We start from the raw sequence: 22,495 nt of genomic DNA on the forward strand, positions 1-22,495 counted from the left end.
ATTCAAAACAAAACACCAGCATCTCTGCCATGCTGATGACTAATCCTATAATAACAAAACAGCATGTGCATGCAATGGAGGAGGAAATATTCCGTCAAGATCCAGTTTCAAGCTTGAGATAAATCTCTTTTGTTACAAGCAGAGAGGATAAAAATTATGGAATTTATTATTAATGTGTTTCACAATGGCCTTTTAAGACTATCTGCAGTTCTGTTCTGATGAAGCTTATGTGAATGCTATGCTTGTAAAAGGTGTGAGATTGAGAATCTTGGAGATTGAAATCCTGTATCTCTAGGGGAGAGAGAGAGAGAAAAAGGACAGCAGCGGTGAAATACTCCCACGTTTCTCCTGCCAATGTGTTTCAATCCTGATTTTAAGAGATTTTTCTTGAGATGAAAGTGTAATTCAGTCTCGGTGTTCATTCACTTCTTAACCTCTCAGCTGAGACCCCCAACAAGAATGCCAGTCTGTATCAATCTGATGTTTTTCTGATGTGGATGTGTCTCCTTTGGGAACTAGACTGAGAGCATCAAATTGATTTCACTTTGGCCATCAAGCAGTTTGTGATAAATTTCAGCCACTATTAATCTATCTTTCATAGGAAGGCTCTACAGACCCCTTTGCCATCCATTTTCCCTGCACTTTCCTTATAAACCAAACTTGGGTAGCAAAATTTTCATTGTGTTGAAACTTGTGCAAGTTTGCAACCCAAGAGAACATATTCAAAACCATTTTTTAAACAGGAGAAATCATGTTTTAAAACCATATGAATTAACCCTGTGTTTACAGGTTTCTGGACTTTCTTGTTTTTATGACTCCACTGACTTTGTTTAATAACTAAAAAAAAAAAAATTTAGCAAGCAGTTAATCCTCAATATGGTCTAATTACTTTTTTGGCTTCTTGAGGGGAAAAAATACATACAATCTGTCAAGATACTAAATTGCAAAATGTTATTTCCACAATGTTATATTGGCTTTCCCTGTGCACTATGGCATGCTTGTAGTATATACATGCAAGTTATATACATCCTACATGTGGTGTATTTATGCAGTACATTGGAATTGCTTTGATGTAACATCTGTGTATACTGTGGAAACTGAGAAGCTAGGACATTCCTCTTCTAGTGGACAATCCAACCTTAGCTGCATATTGGTGGTGGTAGCGTGTTCCTCTGTTGTCAGTTTGAAGCAACCAAAGAAATAGAGGTTCCACTATTAAGGACTTAACTCATAGTGATGTCAGTCTCTTTTTAACAAGTGAAGGCCACAGTGTATTTGACTTAACTCTGGATCTATTATAAAAGATTAGAAAACTGATGCAAGAAATTTTCTGTCCCTCTGCAGAATACCTTTTAAGAAGAACTTTCATTCACTTTGAGCAGGGCTTTGATCCTGTTCTCAGTTCTGAAGATGCAAGGGGAATGTTTAATCATGGACCCAGACTATATTTTTTAACCATGCAAATTGCTGAAGTTCACTTACCGGAAACTTTAGTAACATAAAATACAACTTCTGTTGCAGCTGTCATCTTTTATACCTGTGCTGTCTGAATAGTACAGTTGGCCTAACTGCCCATCTGCTCAAATCAGTTGTGGATTCTGTTCTCCAGCTGCAGAGAGAGAGAGAGAAAAATTAAATACATTTTCAGTCGCTTGAAATAGCTTGAGCTATAAAAGAGAAGGGATTTTGAAATACATTTTAAAATTATTGTATTCACACACCATTATCTGTGCCCTTCTGTACCATTTCAGTGTTTCTACTTTATGCTTTTAATTTTTTTTTTCCTAGGCAAAAGGAGGAATATCAGGTTTGTTTGATGGGGCTGAAGTGGTTCTTGGTCCTGATATGTCTCTAGAGCTTTTGGGGCCCATTCCACCTGAACAGCAGTTTATAAACCAGAAGATGAGGCCTGGGTCAGGAGTCTTGGCAGTCAGAGTTGTCCCAGATGGGCCTACTCGAGTTCTTCAGGTGAAAGTTATTCATAAATTCTGGACACAGTGTCATCATTAATTTTTATTCTGATGTTTCTATAATGTATGGAATATTTTTGATATAACAATTCAGCTGTAAATTCTTCTGCAAAAGAAAGGTAGAAGAGCATAGTATTAATTTGTAATAACGAAGGGGAAAAATCTCATGTGATATAGGATTAGTTTCAGATTTGATCAGAAATGTTGCCATTGTATTTTTTAGTTTAACGCTTATGTCCTACCATATATAGATAGTGTCTACTTGATTTCTCTTCTTGTACATAAATAAGAAGTAGTTCTTAGTAGTTCATTTTGTTTTAGGTAACCGATTTTAACCAACGTAGAAATGATCGTTTATCGTGTGAAGGAGGTGAACTTCCAGTTACAGAACAAGATCTGCGCAAGTTAAAAAATCCAGACACGGATCAGGAATTGGAAGTAAGATAATAAAACTGATAGGCCTTCATTTTTTACCATGAAGGAGGCATGTGTACAATATTGTTCTTTATAAATCTTTCTCACTTTTCAGACCTCTTACTCCGTTGGTTTTGCCATGTCACAACCCCAAACTCTAAACTGAATTTCAGCAGTGAAAGTAGCAGGTCATTCAGCTTGTCACACAAGCTTGCTGTATAGTTTAGGACCTCTATATGTATTTGAAGACTTGGCTAGCAATGAGTATATTTTAAAAACAGTTAAATAAATGAACTGGCCAACTGTGTGTGTGTGTGTGGCATCTAGAACTTTTTAAAATTGTTTTTATGTTTTCAGGTGCTAGTGAAATTAGAAGGTGGAATAGGATTATCTTTAGTTAACAAAGTCCCTGAAGAGCTGGTATTTGCAAGCCTCACTGGAATTAATGTTCACTACACACAGTTATCAACCAGTCAGGTGCTTGAGCTCAGTATACAGGATGTACAGGTAACTATTTTTGGAACAAATTTGTGCATTTATTTTCCTAATTTATGTAAGGATGCAATGGATGTTTGTGTGTCCATATGTAATAAAGTAGTGATTTGTTGTGCAGTTTACAATGCTTAGGGACAGGTGATGTGTTTCAGATGAAACAATAAAAACCCAGGTCTGGTCTGCAGCATATCAACATTAAAGGTGTCATAGTCACCTTCTTATAAGAGCAGAATTTTGCTCTAATATCCTGGTCAAAATGTCTGTTCACTACCCTAAATCAATCAGGTAAAACATTAGGATTCAGTCTATTCTTTCCTCTTTTTGTTTGATCGCAGATCCAGAGGTAATGTTTTGCACCTGTGCTTTTTCATTGTCCTCTGTCATATACCAGTAGTTGAAACACTAATCTATTTATTGCTTTAGTCTTTCCATTCCTTTTTAATTTTAGCTGTTGTATGAGTCAGAATCTTTGTAACGTACATAACTTTTCAAAAAAAACTTTCTCCCCATTCTGTTCACTATTATACAAAAATCATCAGGTGCTGTAGCTGAATAATGAGAAATCAACCACTGAAGGTGGTAGCAGTGGTACGTATAGTACCATACATAGGTCAAAGTAGGACAGACACTTAAGAGACATTCTTGCAGTTTTTAGTCAGATGGTGTTTTCCCTGAGAGAGGAGAAATTAGGTCTTGGCCTTTAGGGGGTGCCACTTTACTCCTCTTGCATTGTGGTGTTTCACATTCACGGCTGAGGAAACAATTGGTCCAATTTGGCCTCATTTTTGAGAAAATAAAACACTTCCAAGTATTTCCAAGCCCGTTTGTAATATTTAAGTTCTGTTAATGACAGCTGTGTGTGTTTGTAGAATACCATGTGTAAATTGAAAAAGGGTGGGTATCATAAGCAGACTTAAAACTGGAAAGCAATTTAATTCTTTGTATCTTTTGTCAATAAATGCTTTGATTTATGCCTTTAAAAATTCAGATCCAACTTGCTGAGCTTATTAAGGATCCCTTTTCTGCTACCTAATGGTGTCTAGCATTTCAAGATACTCATGCACATTTGTATATGTTGCTAGTTGTAACAACATTGGCAAAGGAGAGGTATTTCTGAACACTTGTGGAAGGATTTTAATGATGAATAAGAAAAATGAAATGTGCATAGTGTTCTGTGTGTCTGCTGTTCAAGAGACATAAACAACCCCACCCCTTTTGCAAACTTTTATCTTTCCATTTAAAAAGAGAGCTTAGATTTCATTATGTATGTTGAGGAGCTGTCACATTCTTCTGCTTTCTTGTTTAATTCTGCAGGTGGATAATCAGCTCGTTGGCACCACACAGCCTTTCATGCTCTTTCTGACCCCCCAAATCAATGAAAATGAAGCAATTGAGACAGGCCCTGCAGTGCAATTAAATGCAATGAAATTTCCCAGTAAGAATGCACTAACTGATATATACAAGGTAATCCAATTTGATTGTAGCATTCAAACATCATGTTTATTAAGAGTGTGTTTACCTATTCCTAGTTTTTAAACTGTAAGTAGTCTAGTCTAAATTCAATCAAATATGCAGATGTACTAGTTTTTTGTGGCTGAAAGGACCTCTCTCATTCATACCTTTGATGCTCTAAGTATCCTAAAGTACATTGCGGTTGATGAGTTGATAACAGTGCAGTGACTTTGTGGGCAAATGTGGGAGCCATTTAACTTTCTTTAATAGCTCTCCCTTAAATTTTAGAACCTGAATTATTAAGGGAGAGAATATTGGCCAGGACCCTAGGGTCATCTTCTGCTCTTCTCCAAAAAAAGTTATCTTTAAATTCCACCCCAACACCATCAAGAATGACAATAAGGTCCTGAGTTTAATTAGTCATCTGAAGAATATTACATCTAACAGTACATGGAATTGCAGAAGTTGCCAAATTAGACCAGACATTTAGTGCTTCAAATCTCGAATCTAGCCTTCAAGCCACTAGCTGATGCCTCAGAGAACTGAGAGACCCCCCACCTACCATAATGAACGGGCAGGATCAACTGTGCTATGCTTCACATAATGTATATAACGTGAAATTTTATCCCCTGGTCTTTGTGATGAACAGCTGCCACCTTGTAGCATCAACCCTAATTTAAAAGCATAACTGCAAATGGCAATAGTTATATATAACATTATTTACTAATCCTAGCCTACACAGCAGTAACAAAACTAAGTTGGTTCTTAAGGCCTACTATGAAACTTAAACCTTCAAAGTAAGCCTGTATTAATTTTGACATATTTGAAAAATAGCTGATTGCAATGTCAGAGTCCCTTGGACGGTAATAATGCTGCAATTTTAACATTTAGTAGTTAAGCACAGATAGTTACAAGAACTAACCAAATACAATTCACTGCAGATTTCTTGTAACTGTGGGGCGCGGGGGTAAAGGGCCCAAGATATTTTGACAGTGGGAATCTTATTATGAAACCCTATGAATGAAAGAACTGTGTCAAGTTACAATAGATTTTCGTTGTTAATCAGGGTAGATGGAGAATATTTCTGTTGTTCACAATGTAAATTGAGATATATTTATCTCTGTAGCATCTGATGGTCACAGCTCGGAGGTTCACAATCCAAATTGAGGAGAAACTACTCCTGAAACTATTGAGTTTCTTTGGCTATGATCAGTCAGAATCAGGTACAGTATAAAGTTACAAGGTCAGTTCCACAGTATGCAGATTTTATTGTATCCCTGTTGTCTGCATACAAAATTAGTTCAAAATGCCTGGCAATTTCCACTGTTCACTTGAAAGCCTTTGACGGCCTGGAAACTTCCACTGTAAAAAGCTGGAAAGCTAAGATGTGTCAATAGCAGTTTACATACTGTACAGTGTTCGTTCCAAGATTTGAGGAATGACTCATAGAACATTTTATTGTCCAGTGCACTGTTGAGCCGAGTCCCTATGGGAAGAAGTTTAATATTCCTCTTCAGTTCCTGTATCTGGATTCAGCCGAACTAGGATGAAAGGAATGTTATTTAGCCAACCACTTTGTTTGGCAATTTTGTTTATTAAACAAACTCAGGGCTAGAGATTGGATCTCTATTCATTTGTTCCTGGGACACTTCCTTTTGGTTAATTCAGAAAACTTTTTGGCTGTCCCTGACCTCTTAACTTGTGACATCCATACCCTTGGCTTTAAGTGTAACAAAAAGGTTTCTTGCTCTTAGTTGAAGCAAAACAGACCTTGGAATGTTTTAATCTCATAGAAGGATTAGAGAGGCATCTATCTATTTGGAGGCTTATCAACATTTGGAAATTTGCTGAAATAGCAGTTCTGGAATAATTATTTTGGTATAATTATTCTGAAATAATTAATTTGGCATAAATCCCTGTGTGGATACTCTTATACAAACATATCAAAACAACTATTCCAGAATAGCTATTTCTGTAAATTTCCAAGTGTAGACAAGCCCATTCTAGTAGCTAAGTGCCTCACAATCTTGAATGTAGTTCTACGTGTGAGGTAGGGCAATGCTGTTATCCCCCGTTTAAAGATGGGGAGCTGAGGCACAAAAAGACTGAGTGACTTTGCCTTGTGTCATATGGGAAGCCTCTGGTAGAGCAGAGAATTAAAACTTGGTCTACCAGCTCTCAAGCTAGTACCCTAACAACTGGACTATCCTTCCTCTCAGTTGACTGCATTGCTTTTGCTCTCTTGTTTCCTTGTTTCTCATTGGTTCTTTGCTATAAAGAGATCACAGTGTGTGTACAAACTAGACTTCGCTTAAAAGACTCTCACATGTCATCAACGGTGCAGACAAAATATGGCTAAACTTAGTAAGTGCTTAAATGTATATGACAAAACAATTAGAAATGCTTTATGATTTATAAAGATGGCCTCATCAACACTAGAAAGAAAGAAAGAAAGAAAGAAAGAAAGAAAGAAGCAGCTTGTATCATTTGTATTTGAAATACTGGAAATTGTTCTCTTTTCTGGAGGCCCCAACAAGATCTTTAGAGGTTTCATAGTCACATGAGGCGGTAACCTGAGCTGTTTCTTGCCTCTTGTCTTCCCCAAACTGAAGTGAGGGAGGCGAAGAAGGAAATTGTATCCTTTCTCCCTTCAGTTTGAGGGTGAGAGAAAGAGGATTGAAGCTAAGGTTACTGCCTCAATTTATACCACAGTTGAGGTCCTCCAAACAGCTTGTTTGTGCTCTCCAGAAATAAGAGGGAAAAGAGAACCTTTTACTCCAGATGTGAAGTACTACTTCTGTTGGTAAAAACAAAAATCTTTGAGGTCATCTTGATCCTTTGTAAGGAATCCATAAAGGGGAACATTTCGTTTTTCAGCCTGCTCGGTATTTACATATTGCATTTGTCAATGCGCTGCAGAAATTTCTTCCAGAGCAAAAAGGAGATTCTCTTTCCAAAGTAACAAATTTCACAGCAATCTGTCCCAGAATTCCCCATTGAGACAATCAATGTAACTGAGATCAGGAGCAAGATTCTCAACTATGGAAAAGAAACCTATTTCTTGCTGGAGATCCTTAAATTATTTTTGTTGGTTGGCAGACTAATAATTTATCTTCTTTAGTTCTAGTAGTCTTCCTTTGTTGTTTTGGGAATCTTTTTCTTGTATGATGCTTTAAACAAGCTGTATAATATTTGTGGAAGCTCAATGAGTCTCACTGACTTTGCTAATCATTTGAATCAGTTGGCATATATTCTCCGGGGTTTTGATTTATTTTCATTTTCCCACATGATCCATTTAACACAGCTCTGCCTGGTGGCTTGTCTACACTGGCAAGTTTCTGCGCAGTAAAGCAGCGTTCTGTGCTTAAACTGTAGATGTTTACACACTGCCAAGCCACTTTAAGTGCAGAAACTCCTCAGTTGCAGAGCTGCAAAAAAAAAAAAACCACCTCGACAAGAGTCGTAAGGCTGTTTGTGCAGAGGCTCCAGGACTCTATTGCCGGTGTAGACACTTGATTGCTTTCTGCACTGTAATTGGCCTCCGGAGCTGTCCCATAACAAGTGACTGCTCTGCTCGTTGTTTTGAACTCAGCTGCTCTGAAGACACATGCCCCTCCCCTTTCAAAGCACTGTTTCTAACAGCCTTTGCGTGCTGTGCTGATCTGCTCTGGGACACAAAGCAAACCATTAATGTGGAATGCTCGTGCTGTTGAATACAGAGGTGTGTGTGAGAGAGAGAGATTGCTGTGCAGAGAGCCCAGGGAGGGAGGCGGGGGCTGATGTCAGGGTTTCCCCTTCCCCCTGCCTCAGGACTGACTACCACTGTCTATTCCCCAGTATTTTCACATAAGGGGCTTTTTAAATAAAACATTATTTCTTTGCCCCCTCACCATACTCTGGTAATAGCTGTTCTTTTGACAGAACTGGACAAGGTGCTATTTGTAACAGGTTAATTCTTTTCATAGAGATTTTCTCAATTTCCATTCTAGTTGGGGCAAGAAGCCTAAACTCATTATCAATGTCAAGTACTTAATACATTATTTCAAAACCTCGATATAGAAGGAAGCAAAAAGAGAACAGATTTATTTGATGCCAAACTTCATATTTACTTTCCTAAATGTAGTTCCCTTAAGAGACTGTGTCTCAAAACCAGGGAAGGTTGTGTAGTTATAAGATATTTGTGTACTACTTTGTCTGCCTCAGGACACACAAACTAGAAGTGAAAGCAAACATACTGATTGAAGACTAAGGTATAAGGTCACAAGTTAGGGTATGTCTTCACTTACCGGAGGGTCCGGCGGCAGGCAGTCGATGTTCTGGGATTGATTTATCGCGTCTGGTTAAGACGCGATAAATCGATCCCGGATCGATCCCGGAAGTGCTCGCCGTCGACGCCGGTACTCCAGCTCGGCGAGAGGAGTACGCGGCATCGACGGGGGAGCCTCCGTGCCGCGTCTGGACCCGCGGTAAGTTCGGACTAAGGTACTTCGAATTCAGCTACGTTATTAACGTAGCTGAATTTGCGTACCTTAGTCCGAAGTGGGGACTTAGTGGGGACTTAGTGTGCCTTAGGTGTCTGGGTGCCATAATTTGTATTAACTAGCTACAAGTAAGGAGTCAAGGTTTGAGGTGAAAGCACTAAACTGAGGTTTCTCTCACATCAGAGGCAGATGTGTTGAGTAGAGATGAGTCCAAATGAACACTCTAGGTTGAAAAGCCAACAAGCATGGGAAAGTCTTGATTCAAACATTACAAGCTGAATCCCCTTGTAATCTTCAGCTAAGAAAGCTCATAACTATTTATAAAATACACATTCATAGTTTTGTATACTTTCATAATTACCTGATTTTTATTCCTATGTTATGTTTTGATAGCAGAAGTTGAAAAGTATGACGAAAACCTCCATGAAAAGACCGTTGATCAAGGTGGGGCGCAGAAGCGATACTACTTTGAAAATCTTAAAATCAATGTGCCACAGATAAAGTTGAGCGTCTTCACTTCCAACAAACTGCCTCTAGACCTTAAGGTAAGCCAGTGCACACAACACCTCATTAGATCCGCTATCTTTCTGACTAGATAGATTTACTTTGGGAGAAAAAGATGTGTACGTTTTAATTTGCTGCTCTCTGTTTCTGCTTATGCAGCATCTTCCTAGATTGCAACATCTTGTACAAGCTTTCTTAGAGCAGTAGGCTCAGAGGCTCATTGTTCCAACACCGCATATTAACTTCTTGTTGCAACAGTCTAAAGCCTGGAGGTTTAAAGCTCACTGGTTATAGTAAGGAGCATAGGCGTGCCGCCTTCACTTATATTATCAATAGAAAAATACCTATTGCACAAATTTAAATGCATTGTTGTCATCAGTAGTTAAAACAAGATATACGTACATAGGGATCAAGTGGATGCAACTGGGGTTGAGTGAATAACGTCTGCTGAATCAAATACTTTATAATATTAATATTGACAGCAGTGTGTGTTCTCCATTAAATTCTTTCTCTCTCACATACACGTGCTCAAAAACTAAAAAGCAATAATACAGGGTAACTAAAAATGGATAAATCCTAACCTTAGATTGAAGGCCAACACAAGTAAGACCAGCATAGCCTGGAATTTAAAGCTAGTGCCTTTATTTACGGAAGTTGACTTATAAAAGTACATTCAATTGCAATAAATAGCACAATCACATCTCAGAGGATTTTGAAGCAGTTTCCTCTGTCTTTCCTGGATGCCTATGACATGCTGGTCCATAAAACCATTGGATTATTCTAGCGATAAGATGTACAACCAATGCAAGTAATATGCAGTCTGACACACAAAGATTTTAGTACTAACTAGTGTTTAACATCTGTATGAGTCGTGATGCTTTAATACGTTTTTGGAATGTCACTAGGAAATGCCAGTTCACCAATAGGAATAGGAATTCTCCAATAAATGAGATTTCAGAGAGTTCTCTTCTCCTCTTTCAGGCTCTTTCCCCCCACACTTTACGCAAGTTTAAAGGAGAACAAGTGATTAATATTGCTCAGATTTTCTTTTCATGCAGTTCTTCATTAGCATAGAATTTACCAATTCCAGCTAATTGAATTCAAGAGAAGTTGTATTGTCAGAGTTTTAGGAATCCACTTACATAGGAATCTCACAGTCTGGGATCTCAAACCACTCGGAAGTTCTTGCCATACAGTCTGCCCTTAAATTCTTTAAAGTCCTGAGGAAAATCATTAAATGAGCAGTGGACATGTGTGTAGCTATTAGTGCATCCATTTTGCCATCTATGTAAAATGTCTGTACCTAAAACTGAGAGTTGTATGAAGCTCTGAAATAGTTTCTTGTAGCTCATCTTTTGCTTACTGCAATGATTAGATTTGTGAGCTTTAATTCAGAGTCAAGTAGCAGCTCCAGTATGAGGCAAGCCCCAAGGTCATCTGACTCATATTGCTCTGGAAGTATCTTGAACGGGGGCGGGGGGGAGAACACTGTTACCAGTTGTGCCTAACTAACTGAAGCCTTCTTTAATTCAGAATGGCCTCTTAATGATTTATGGAGAATGTCAAGCTAATGTCCTACTCTAAAGAGATGTCAAGAAAGGAATAGTCTGTGTCTGGAGGGAATGGGGAATATAGAATGAACAAGGCAAGCTCCTCAACTGTAGGGAGCAGCACGTGGATAAGAGGAGGACCACAGGAGAGTGACTGTAATATGAGAATTCAGAGAGATGTTGGAGAACGGTTTGCTAGTGCTGGTCATACACTTTTTGCCTTTTTTGGGGGGAGAGGGGTGTCAAAAACTGCCATTTTGTCAACCAAAACATGTAGGGAAAACAAAAAGATGTTGATGGAAAGATTTCACAGGTTTAGGATGGATCAGAGAGAGAGAGAGAGATTGAAAACCCAACTTTTTGCTCTGAAAACAGACATTTCATCACAGTTTTGTTTTGCAAAAACCAGTGCACAATGAAAACAAATTTCCAGACCTTGAAAATTGTCATGAAACAGAAGTGTCATTCCCTGACCAGCTTTACTGGCCACCTGAAATGATGGGGAAGGCTAACCTTTCCACCGTTAACCCTTTTTGTGTACAGCACCATAAAATTAAAGCAAGGGGAAGGGAGTTCATACAATCTGATTAAACCAAAAAAATCCAACACCATTTCTGGTAGAAATGCCAACAATGTGCAGAAAATAAATTAATAGTGCTTTGAAAATAATATCAATGACAAATGAATTCAAAATTGACTTTGTTTTTAAATGGATACAAAGTAAAATTAAATAAAAAAAAAAAAAGAAAGATGGGAAAACCTGTTTGGATCATTTACTGTTTTCACCCCACTAATACAAACACTGCTAAAAACTACACATTTTAAAAATGTTTTCTTTTGTGGCATGTGAGGTGTTACCATGGAATCCTGTGGAGAACTCAGCCATGGGAAATAAAATGAGATTCATCCCCACGCACTCAGGCTGTTTTTAACAACCTGTTCTTGACTTGTCCTTGTTCACAGAACCATTATCGGCACTCTCTGTGGTGTAACACAGGATGTAAAATGTGTAAGATTTTTTTTTTTGGTATTGGCTCCTCATCCATATCTGCTTGAGGAAGAGGAGGGAAGTGGTAGTGTGTGTAGGACTGCCTGGCCGGCCAGGCAGGTTTGTAAGACAAGTTGTTTTAGAGGCATGCACTTATCAAACAATGGCAGCATTTAGCAAGAACACTAAAGGTATTTTCACAGATCTTAAATACTTTTGCTGGAAAATTTTTGACCCTACTACAGTCTCTCTTGCTTTTTTTTTTTTTTTTTTAAAGAAAGAAACTGGTATTGTTAACTGAAAAAAGATACATCCCAGCAGCTGCCAGCATTATCTCAAAAGAAAACTGGGCATATAAAATTTTTTTTATAAAAACAGTCAGTGACCATGTATGAAATTTTCAGAGAAGGGAGTTCCAGTCCTGTGTGGTACAGAATAGTTTGGGAGAAAAAGAGAGAATTTACTATACAGTTTTATATCCAAGTTATTTTTTTATACTATTGATAGATATTTTTCCCTACCTCCTCAAATGTTTTTAAGCCTTGGGCACTAATGTTTGTCAATGTCAATGCAGACAGATTATTATTTTTATTAGTTACCTATATCAACAGACCTGCTTTATGTTGTATCTAACAATCATGGACAGGAAACTGCTTGCTACTTGTGCAAATAAGTGACAGGTTTGTACACTATTGCATTTGTTTAGTTATTCAGTTGCTACATGAATAGTTCCTAGTTTATCCCGCCCCCAATACACACACCTATGCCAGCTGTGTAACATAATTTAGTGGCCTGAAGATGGCAGAATAACTCACTTTGCCTAATTTAACTTTACATTTTAACATGGGTGTAACAATGATTAATGTTGAAAGATATAACATAAAGGCCAAAGATTTCTTGATACCTTAGAGTCTCAATGGGTTAGGTATTTGGTGTGGATTGTGAAGTTAGTAAATGCTTCAACAGCTAATGCCACCTAGGAACTGAAATAAAAGTGAATTTTAATCTTCATTTCCTTTCTACAATTTCTTGTTAAAAGGAAATAAAAGGAAAACAGTTCCTCAGATGCTTTTCATCTCATTTTCTGTTGTTGTATTTGACATACCTCAATTCTGTGATGTTAAAATATATTTTAATTTCAAAAATCCCCACCTCCAAAAGAACTAAGGTTTTTCAATCTAAATGTTATCTCCATTTTTTTTTCTTTTCATTTCTTTTCCTGAATTCATTTGTCCAAAATTAGTATGCTTATATTAAAAGGTAAGATAGGAGATCATAACATGCTTGTCTCTTGGGCAACATTCACTTTTGGAGACCAAGTGACACTGGCTTCATGGAACCCCACTCTTTTCTAGATATAACATGTAGTCACACTGATAGCAGTAATGTCACGGATGCCATTGCTCATTTCAGTCACAAATCATCTAGAGTTGCAGTTCATGAATAGAAAAAGTTCTGCCAAAGATGGTTTCTGTTCACGGGTAGGAAAGGTTCTGCTAAAGCTTGTCTTCATCTAAGAGTAAGTTTCAGAATCAGTGCTATGAATCAAACAGAAATTTGGTGTTAGTTTGAAGGTGAGAAAAATATTTCAGGTATATCACTTTTCTGATGTATTTTAATACTGTCAAATAGCCACAGCTGAAGATTCCAAAGTCCATATCTTCTTTGTGCTAGTCTTAGTGAATGATCCAATAGATACACTTCATAAAGAGAATTGTCCTTTTCAAAGTTACTTTATCGCTGACATTGTCTAAGATGAAGATGAGCAGTGCTGCTCTAAAGTAATTTTAGCGTATGTGCAAGCATCACCTGGGGTGTCCGTTTCTTCAGTCATCTTCCTCCCAGTGCTCAGACTTCCCCCCCCATAAGGCTCCCTCCACTTAGACCTCTTCTATCTTCATCCTGTTTAAAAAGTAAAAACTTGCTTTCTTCTACTGCTCCCACCCCCATCCCTTTGGTTGCAGAGGGGATAACACAAACATCCTTCCTTTTATTGTAACCTTAAACAAGCTTTGAAAATGAGTTTATGGAAGATGAGCTATATGGGGCAGGCTGTTCAAAATGCATTAAAACTACTGGAGGAAAGCAAAGGCAAATTCTGACTAAACGGTTTTATTAGAGTTGTAATTGGTTTTAGGCATAATTTTGTAATGCTAGAACTATAAATAATTTTTTTAAAAAAGTGCAGCAAATAAAAACATCTACAGTTAGTCTGAGGGTTCCTCAGGTTCCCAGCCAACTTGTGAATGGATAGACCATTAGACTATATTTTATTTTTTAAGTATGAGCTTAGGCCATGTCTACACTGTCACTTATGTATGCAAAACGTATGCCACGCAGGGGTGTGAAAAAAACACTAAATGTCACCAGCATAAGCAGTAGTGTACACACTGTGTCGGCGAGAGTGCTTCTCCCATCAGCATAGAGCGACTCCATGAGATATCTTACAGTGGCGCAGCTATATCGCTGTAAGGTAGTGTAGATTTAACCTTAGGTACAGCATGTCTACCTTAAATATCCTTTTAACATACATACCAAACAAAATCCAGATGGGGCCTGTATTCTCATTGCTGGCACAATTCCCTTCCTTCACAATGTTGTTTGCAGTGTCCTAATAATAGTTGTCTGGGTAAAATCAGACACTAACTATATTGTTGAATGAACTCACACAGAAAAATAAGCAACAGACACCCGATCCCTGCAAATGCAAGGAGTGAGGCTGCAGTCCTGGCGGGGCAGAGCAGGGACTCCTGGCCAGTACTCTACTCTGCCCTGCCAGAACTGCAGCCTTCCCTGCACCTTGTGGCTGCAGAGATCGGGTGTCACCGGCCCTCTGCAGCTCCGCTGTCATGCCCCACTAGCTCGCTGACTCCTGTGACAGCAGGGCTGCGGAGGGCTCCCTGCGCTGCTGCACGAGCCATTCAGTAGCAGGGTGGCCTCCCCGGTTGAGGACTTATCGTCATCCTCTTTCTCACGGCTGTGACTGAGGATCTCTGCTTTTTTATCCAAACCTTCTCATTATCCAAGTCCCTTCCTGGTCCCCCAGCAACGAAGGGATTCGGATAATGCAGCGGTTCAGATAATAGGGTTTTGGATAAAGGCGAATATACTGTATCAGGAAAAAGTTGTTATAGCTGCTAGATAAATTTGGTTTGTTGCCTGCTTAGAAATCAGTTAATTCAGATATCATGGAGGAGAAGTACAGATGAACATAAAAGTTGTAATTCCAGTTTTTATTTAATTAGGCACTGAAAAGCACACTGGGATTTCCTCTAATCCGATTTGAAGATGCAGTGATTAACCTGGATCCATTCACTAGGGTCCACCCATATGAGACAAAGGAGTTTATCATTAATGACATCCTTAAGCACTTTCAAGAGGTGAGTGTCAGATAAATCATATTGTGACATCCACTAAAAGTCTACAACTTTTCTGTTTTAGTAGCTCTTTACCAAATATTATAAAATATTAAATTCCTTTCCTGTTTTAATGAGTAAATATGTAACGCTTAATCATTGTATGTGTTTATATAAATACTCTTTAATCATACTGAATGTTAGGGGCCAGATACTCTGCTGGAGTCTATCAATGTAGCGCCACTGAAATCATTAACTTCTGGCTCCTCCATCTTTAATGTTCTGGTATACTTTTTACTTTGAGGAGAATTAGTCTCTCCAGAACTAAATAGTTAAACTATGTTCCCATTTTTCATATTGATCAACAGACACCGACTGGTAGACAGATATCATATTAGATAGATTTACCAATCAGAACACTGTACAAAGTAGAAATGTTGTTGATGTCTCTTACGATAATGTTTTGACTTTTGCATCTTTTTGTTCTTTCCAGGAGTCAAATGTTAGCGTGTTGTAGTTTTTAAAATACTGTTAGCTCTGCTGACCATGAAATCTGATGTGTAGATAATGTTTTTCATTTAACTGTGTTTTATAGGAGCTGCTTAGTCAGGCAGCAAGGATTTTGGGCTCGGTGGATTTCCTTGGCAACCCTATGGGTCTCCTGAATGATGTTTCAGAAGGTGTGTCAGGGCTAATAAAATATGGAAATGTTGGTGGCCTTATAAGAAATGTCACACATGGAGTATCAAACTCTGCTGCAAAGGTAATTGTTGTTACATGAAATAATCTGTAGATAACGTGCAAGTTAACACACTAAAAAGACATGTTGCATATTTATAGATACATTAAAACTAATTAGTTAATAACTAAGATATAATTATAAACAGATCGTCCTTGAATTTTAATTTCCATAGGTCTTGCGTGTGGAATAAAAACTGTTTGGGGTGCAGGCCCCTAGCAAATACTTATGCAGATAGTTAACTTTAAGCATCTGAGAAGCCCCATCAAAGTCAATGGAATTACTCAAGTGCTTAGAGTTACTCATTTGTATAAGTATTTGCAGGTTCAGGGCCCCCGTTAGTAAAATAATAATTCTCCATCATGGCTAAAACATGAGTCTTCCTGCATACATGAACAGAACTGTATATTAACTCTGTTATTGAATCTTGCTGAAATTCTAGGGCTTTGGGATGTTCAGGTTTAATTCTTCACTGGGAATTTAATCAGTTAATATGATGTGAATGTAAAGATTATTGTCATCCTGGAGTTGAAAGATTTGCCAGCACTACCCTGGATGCTCCCTTTTCTGTGCCACATAGTAGCAAGTTTTATTTTACCAGGTTTTAAAGTTGTTTTGCTTGTTTTGAAAATGTCATTTATTCAAAAAAAAAAAAATCTTTGATACTCTCTGTGTACAGCTTTCCGGGTTTGTGCCTTTTTGATACTCTTACAAAACAAAAGTGTTTGATTTAAATTTAGCTAATAAATAATTCTGTGCTATGGTGAAAACGCTTCTTTCCTTCTGAGGAAAGTGAAGGTAAGTTGATTAGGAGGCTCTAGTGCACTAGTACTGTAACTGTTTCTAAAATCTCATTAATTATTTTGTGCCTGAGAAAAAGGCATGGTCTGAGCACAGGGTTTAGAGCTAGGAACTCCTTGAATTATTTTGTTTATTTGTATTGCGGTAGCTCCTAAGAACCCCAATCCTAAACCGAGAGCCCATTGTACTAGGCACTGTACAAACACATCTTGGTTTTGGCACTGACTCCCTTTGTGGTCTTGGGCAAATTACTTAACATCTCTTCCTCAGGTTCTTTATATGTGAAGTTGGAATAATACCTTCCTCACATGAGGACTTTTTGATGGAGAAGGGGAGCTCTATTTAAGAACTTACTATTTTATTAAAACCTATATTTCCATCATAGACCATGGTGGATCCTAAAGATATGTTCTATCAATTTGGGAACAAGAGAGAACTGAAAGTCCATGTTAGTTGCATGGGAATTTAGATTATAGAGAAAGTAATATACATAATGGTTTTAACAGTCTGAATATCAGTGCTTTTGGGAGTTCCATAATGATGATCTTTCATCTTTGTGGGTGGATGCAGTTAAGGCATCTACAGATGAACAAAACCGAGTCATAAAAGGGTTATCACATGGTGAAGAGCAGTTATTTGTTCAAGGTTTAAGATTTCTGGAGCGGACTGTTTTTGGGGTGGGGAGGTGTAGGCGAGAGATAGTGATTAAACAAGGAATACACTTCTGTTTGTGCGAAAGAAAGTATTATCATATTGGTAGTCTCTGGTAGATTGGGGCTTGCACCTTTTCCTCTGGTTCTGGAAGCTTGCATTCTTGATTGGAGGCATGCGGAAGTTAGGCAGTCAGTTTACACTGGAGAGCAAGGGTAGTCAATAGGCGGACCGCAGGCCAAATCTGGACTGCCAGCCACTTTTGAACAGACCCTGAAATATTTGTATTTACTTATTATCATGATTGTTGTTATTTCTATTATTATTTCCTCTGGAGTCTGGACCTTGACTATACCTTGAGCAAGAAATTTGGACCTTGACCAAAAAAAACAAATTGACTACCCCTGCTGGAGAGGCTGTGGTTACTGTCACAGCCCAGCTTCATGGTGCACAGTATGTACAGAGCATCTTCCTGAGGGAACTATACTCCCAAAATTATCCTTGTGCTTTTTTTCTTGGGAGAATCCCAAACATGGGCCGTCTGTGATAGGATGATGGGAGAGAATCCTTTTCCCCCCCCGTAACTTAGAGTGGCAGCCAAGATGTAAAGAGAGCAATCACCAGGCCAATAAGGCTCTATAGATATCTTCCTTTATAAAAATGACCTATGTTAATTACAAAAAACAACTATTTGTCAACTTCTCAGTCACAATATGTATGAGATAAAACAGATCAGAGTTAGTTATCCGGCATGTCAAATGTCCAGTGTCTGTGTTTCAAGCACAAAGATTTCTAATAAACCGAATGCCGTTCTGGAAGATCATTCACCTAGGATTGAGGTAGACAAGATAAGGGCAATAGTCTTTCTGATACAGGAAAAGAGTCAACATGATCCAGTTTCTAATTTCCGAAGTATCGTGGAACTGGGTGATATCAATCCTTCTTTGCCTGCAGCTTCTGTCTCTTCTAGTCTCCTGCATGGAGATTACTCCAATGGTAAGACAACACATGTGAGAGTTTCAGAGATTGTTAAACGGGCATAGATTAATTCCCAACAGCAAATGTAAAGGAAAGTGAAAATACCATTCAAGAGGGATCCATTGTCTTATGTAAGGATTCTCCTTTCCCAATCTGGTCCCCAAGCCCCTGGCCACAGACACTAGCCGTTATGTCTGGGAAGCCCATTCAGGGCTCACCGGGAACGCAGTCAAGGTATGAAAGGCTTCACAGTGTCAACTTTTGCTAGAGATAAGTGGTCAGGTTGGCCGTTCAAACCTTCGCAGAGCGCCTCCTGAGCCAATTGGGCAACCAGACAACTGCAGCGTACGTAAACCAGAAAATGGAACTCAAAAAGTTGATCTAAGTACGGGAGCTTTATGGCTGCTGTCCTGGACGGAACATCACTTAGTTTCTATCAGGGTGCTCCACGTAAAAGGAAGCACGCTGAATGCAAAAGCAGATAGACAATGTTGTGCAGTCTCTGCACCAAGGAATATTGCTGCTGCTATGTTATCCCCAGGGGCAGATGTTCCCATCTAGTAGAAATTTTAAAAGAAGGCTGCTCTTCGCTAGGGAAGCAGACAGGTCAATAGGAGCGGAGGCTGTGACCCAAACATGGCCAAATCTACTTTTAGACACTTTTCCCTTTCTCCCACTAATAGGAAGAGCAATTCAAAAGGTCAAAAATGTAGTAGTATTGGGCAGTCTCATAACCCCAGATAAGCCAAGACCAGGGTTTTCATACCTAGCAGATCTGCCACAAAGCTCTTCAACAGGTCTTCTCGGTAAACAGAATCTTCAAAGTTCGCGGCTGTATCCTAACCCAAGTTATCGGAGTCTTAACACCTTGTCTATTGAGCAGCAGCAAGTCTCAACCAAGATCGCATGCTGCTTCTCAAAAGTGATAAATACCCTCCTTGCTCCTAGCAAGCTTTCCACCATTTGGGCCTATGCAAAAGTATGACCCAGATCTCGTACTGGTGTCAAGATGGAAGTATCAGCACCAGTATACGCGGTGTTCCATCTCCTTTAGATTTCTTACAGGACAATCTAGACCTGCAGCTGAGATCTCCCATCCTATCATCTATGTCTAAGCACTAACAGTGTCACAAATACAGGCCTAATACAGGATAGGGCCTATATTTGTCACGGTGGTGCTGGTGGTAGATCACTTAATGATATGGAGCTTCCTGAGAGCTGTACATTTGTCCAAATGAACACTTATCCCCATGTTCTGTGCTTACAGTGCTGCGTGCTCTCATGATCCAGCCGTTCCAACCATTGATATCTATTTCTTTTGTATTTCCTTTCCATACGGATTTGTTTCCTGGTTGCAATCACATCTGCAGTAAGAGTCTCATAAATCTCTGCCTTTAAAGGCACGAGCCTTACTACGTTTTCCACAAGGGCAAGGTCATTCTTTGAACTTCAGAGTCATTTGTAACTAAGGTTTCTGTTGGGGAGATTTTCAAAGACACAGTGGGCAGTTAGATGTCAAACTCCCATTGAAACTGCATGCGAGTTGAGCAACCAACAGTCTCCTTCTCAAAAAGGGCTTCTCTCAGCAGAGTGATAATCCCCCTGCTTATGCGGCGGGGGTGAGCAAGACACTTGTGATGAAGGTGAAGGCTTGTTCCCAACTAGTTGTACTGCTTTTGGACAACTAGATATAACCCTGGAATGCCAATAGAACTCCAAACTGATATTTCAAATATAACTTGTGAAATGTCAGAACTGCTGCAGTGAGTAAAATTAATTAAAACCTGCTTTCTCTTTAAAATATATAGAACTGTGTGTCGCATAGGTACCATTTTAATTTTTGTTAAGTATAAGAAGGAAAAACTCAAATCTGACCGTAACTGCAACAGAAAACATGACCTGGCCAATAGATCATGTTCATGTTGCTCCACCGGTGCCGTCTGTAGAGACAGTATGATTAATTAGTGTCTGCTCTCGCTACAAAGGGTTTCACCTGATTCAGCGGTGCCAGAAATTGTCCCTTTTCATCAATGCAACCAATTCTGTGGAGCTGGCAATGCAGCCAAAACTTGATGAACTGTCCTCAATATCTAGTAATTAGCAGCCACAGGCTGGAAAATCTTTCACAAATCTTATTTGTTTTTCAGTTACCTGGTGTCTTATAAGATCCTTTAATAAAATTTATATTAGATTTCAAGGTGAGTTGGAGGCTGTAAATAGGACTAGATCTGTTCATACAACCATGTCAGGCTAAACTTTAATCATCACTGTAAAGGAAATATATACAGAGTGCCTGCATGAACTGAAAAGTAAGTTATTTATAAGTTGAATCTGTTTTTGTCATTTTATGGCTTTTCTGTTTTACAGTGCTGTTGATTATTCCTGTAATGGCTTCTCCATGCATCTCCGAACACGCAGTGGGTAAATGCCTTCTTTCAAGTGGGAAAAGTTCAGTGTATTTAAGTTGGCACAAAACCCTAGGTTAAATAAAGTTCATTTCAGACAGTTTTGTAGTTTTTATCCCTTGGAGGCTACAAGTTTTGTATTTTAAAAAGTACTTTGATCCTAAATATAGGCACCTGAGGGAATTTGATTCCCTCTGCATGTAGGCTCCTACAGTGGCCATATGCACAGAAATGACTCAAATTCTTGGCATGCAAACTTTTTTTCTTTTTTGTTTTCCGCCTTAGGCATGATACTACTAAAACCTAAAATTATTACTCTTTCAGAGACTTCTCAGTCAGAAATGCATGTTAGATGCTGAGCTAAATACCAAAATAAATTAAAACCCTGTATTGACTCTGTACTCGCTTCTGACTTGAAGTCTGTTTCAGTGTACCCAATACTAGTAAATAGATATTGTGCCAAGATAATGCAACTCCTGGTGCAAAATGATTTAAAAGTTTAATATACTTTATAATTGTTTTGTGCTATTTTATGTGAGAATCAACTTTTCAGATACTGTACGTGATTTGTCTAAAATTTGCAATCCTTATAGGAATCCATCCTAGGGGTATATATGCATTACAGCCACTGGTGTGAATAGCAGCTCATGTAGATGTACCCACGCTAGCTGCGCTCAAGCTAGTTCGCTAAAAATAGAAGTGAGCAGCATGAGCCCCGACCACCCTGTATACCTTCTCGCTTGTGCAGCCAATGCTGAAGTCCATACCACTCTCCTTCCTTTTCTTTATGGCAAGCTAGTTACAGTACAGCTAGTGCCAGTACATCTAGCCGGGCTGCCATTCGTCCATTTACACGCCTGGCTTCAGTGTAATGTACCCTAAAGCATTGGTATGTGATGGAAAAGCTACGTTCCATTTCTGCATATAAATATTTGATGGGAAAATGTTTTAAAAAAATAAAAGCAACACTGAAAACAAAACAATATTATAAAGCTTTCGGACCTTGAAAATTCCACCAGACAGCTTTGCCGATGCACCTCAGTCCTGACTTGCAGTTTCCCTGGTTTTCAAATTCTAGGTCTCTCTTGACCCATGAATGCCAATTATAATAATTATTTGTGGACATGAACAGACAGGAACTAGTAGGAATCCATTACAGCCATTTTTACTTGAGTTAATTAAGGAGGTGAAAGGCTTGAGCCCTGAGCCAAACCAAAAAAGGGCCTGTCCGGGACTGTCTGCGTTACAAATACAACCGTGTCAGGGGTCCCAGTTATAACAGGACTGCTCCTTAGCCGACTACAAATCTGTAGTGCAGACAAAGTGTTAATGTGTTCTGTAACCTGCCTAAAGACTTGGCTTTAGCCTGCTTATGGCAAAAGGTTAAGATCCTAGCTTTACTTCAAATGAGAACTAGGTCCGTTGACATGATTCCTTTTGTATCAGAAAAAAGTCTCTTTTGTAACTATCTGTCAATATAATACTAAAAAACATTTAAATCAAAGGAAGAAAATCATAAGTTTTTGCAAAGGGATAATAAGGATTCTGAAAGCTATAAATATAAGCAACATAAAAGGATAAACCTCATTGTAAAAGAGAGCTCAGATTTTCTAGTAAAGTTTGATGTTTTCTGAAGGAGGTTTTATTTTGCTTCCTTAAGCAGTTGCCAGCTGGTGGCTGGCTTTTTGTAGGTGTACTTTTTGCACTAGCT

The 22,495-nt window shown here is 38.7% G+C and overlaps 1 protein-coding gene across 17 annotated transcripts in view; it reads left to right on the forward strand.

The window, feature by feature from the left end:
- Positions 1-22,495, forward strand: part of VPS13D (vacuolar protein sorting 13 homolog D) — a 192,412-nt gene that overhangs the window by 98,321 nt on the left and 71,596 nt on the right. For 11 of the 17 annotated variants that reach the window (XM_065575036.1, XM_065575035.1, XM_065575034.1 and 8 more), the window contains 8 exons: positions 1,789-1,968; positions 2,292-2,408; positions 2,742-2,891; positions 4,194-4,343; positions 5,458-5,554; positions 9,206-9,357; positions 15,100-15,234; positions 15,806-15,973. In XM_065575036.1, the coding sequence (XP_065431108.1) occupies positions 1,789-1,968; positions 2,292-2,408; positions 2,742-2,891; positions 4,194-4,343; positions 5,458-5,554; positions 9,206-9,357; positions 15,100-15,234; positions 15,806-15,973 (1,149 nt within the window). The remainder of the gene's footprint in view (positions 1-1,788; positions 1,969-2,291; positions 2,409-2,741; positions 2,892-4,193; positions 4,344-5,457; positions 5,555-9,205; positions 9,358-15,099; positions 15,235-15,805; positions 15,974-22,495) is intronic. The other 6 variants (XM_065575038.1, XM_065575041.1, XM_065575046.1 and 3 more) reach the window with 1 other exon arrangement.

This window comes from Chrysemys picta, chromosome 21 (assembly GCF_011386835.1).
Source record: "Chrysemys picta bellii isolate R12L10 chromosome 21, ASM1138683v2, whole genome shotgun sequence".
NCBI lineage: Eukaryota > Metazoa > Chordata > Testudines > Emydidae > Chrysemys > Chrysemys picta.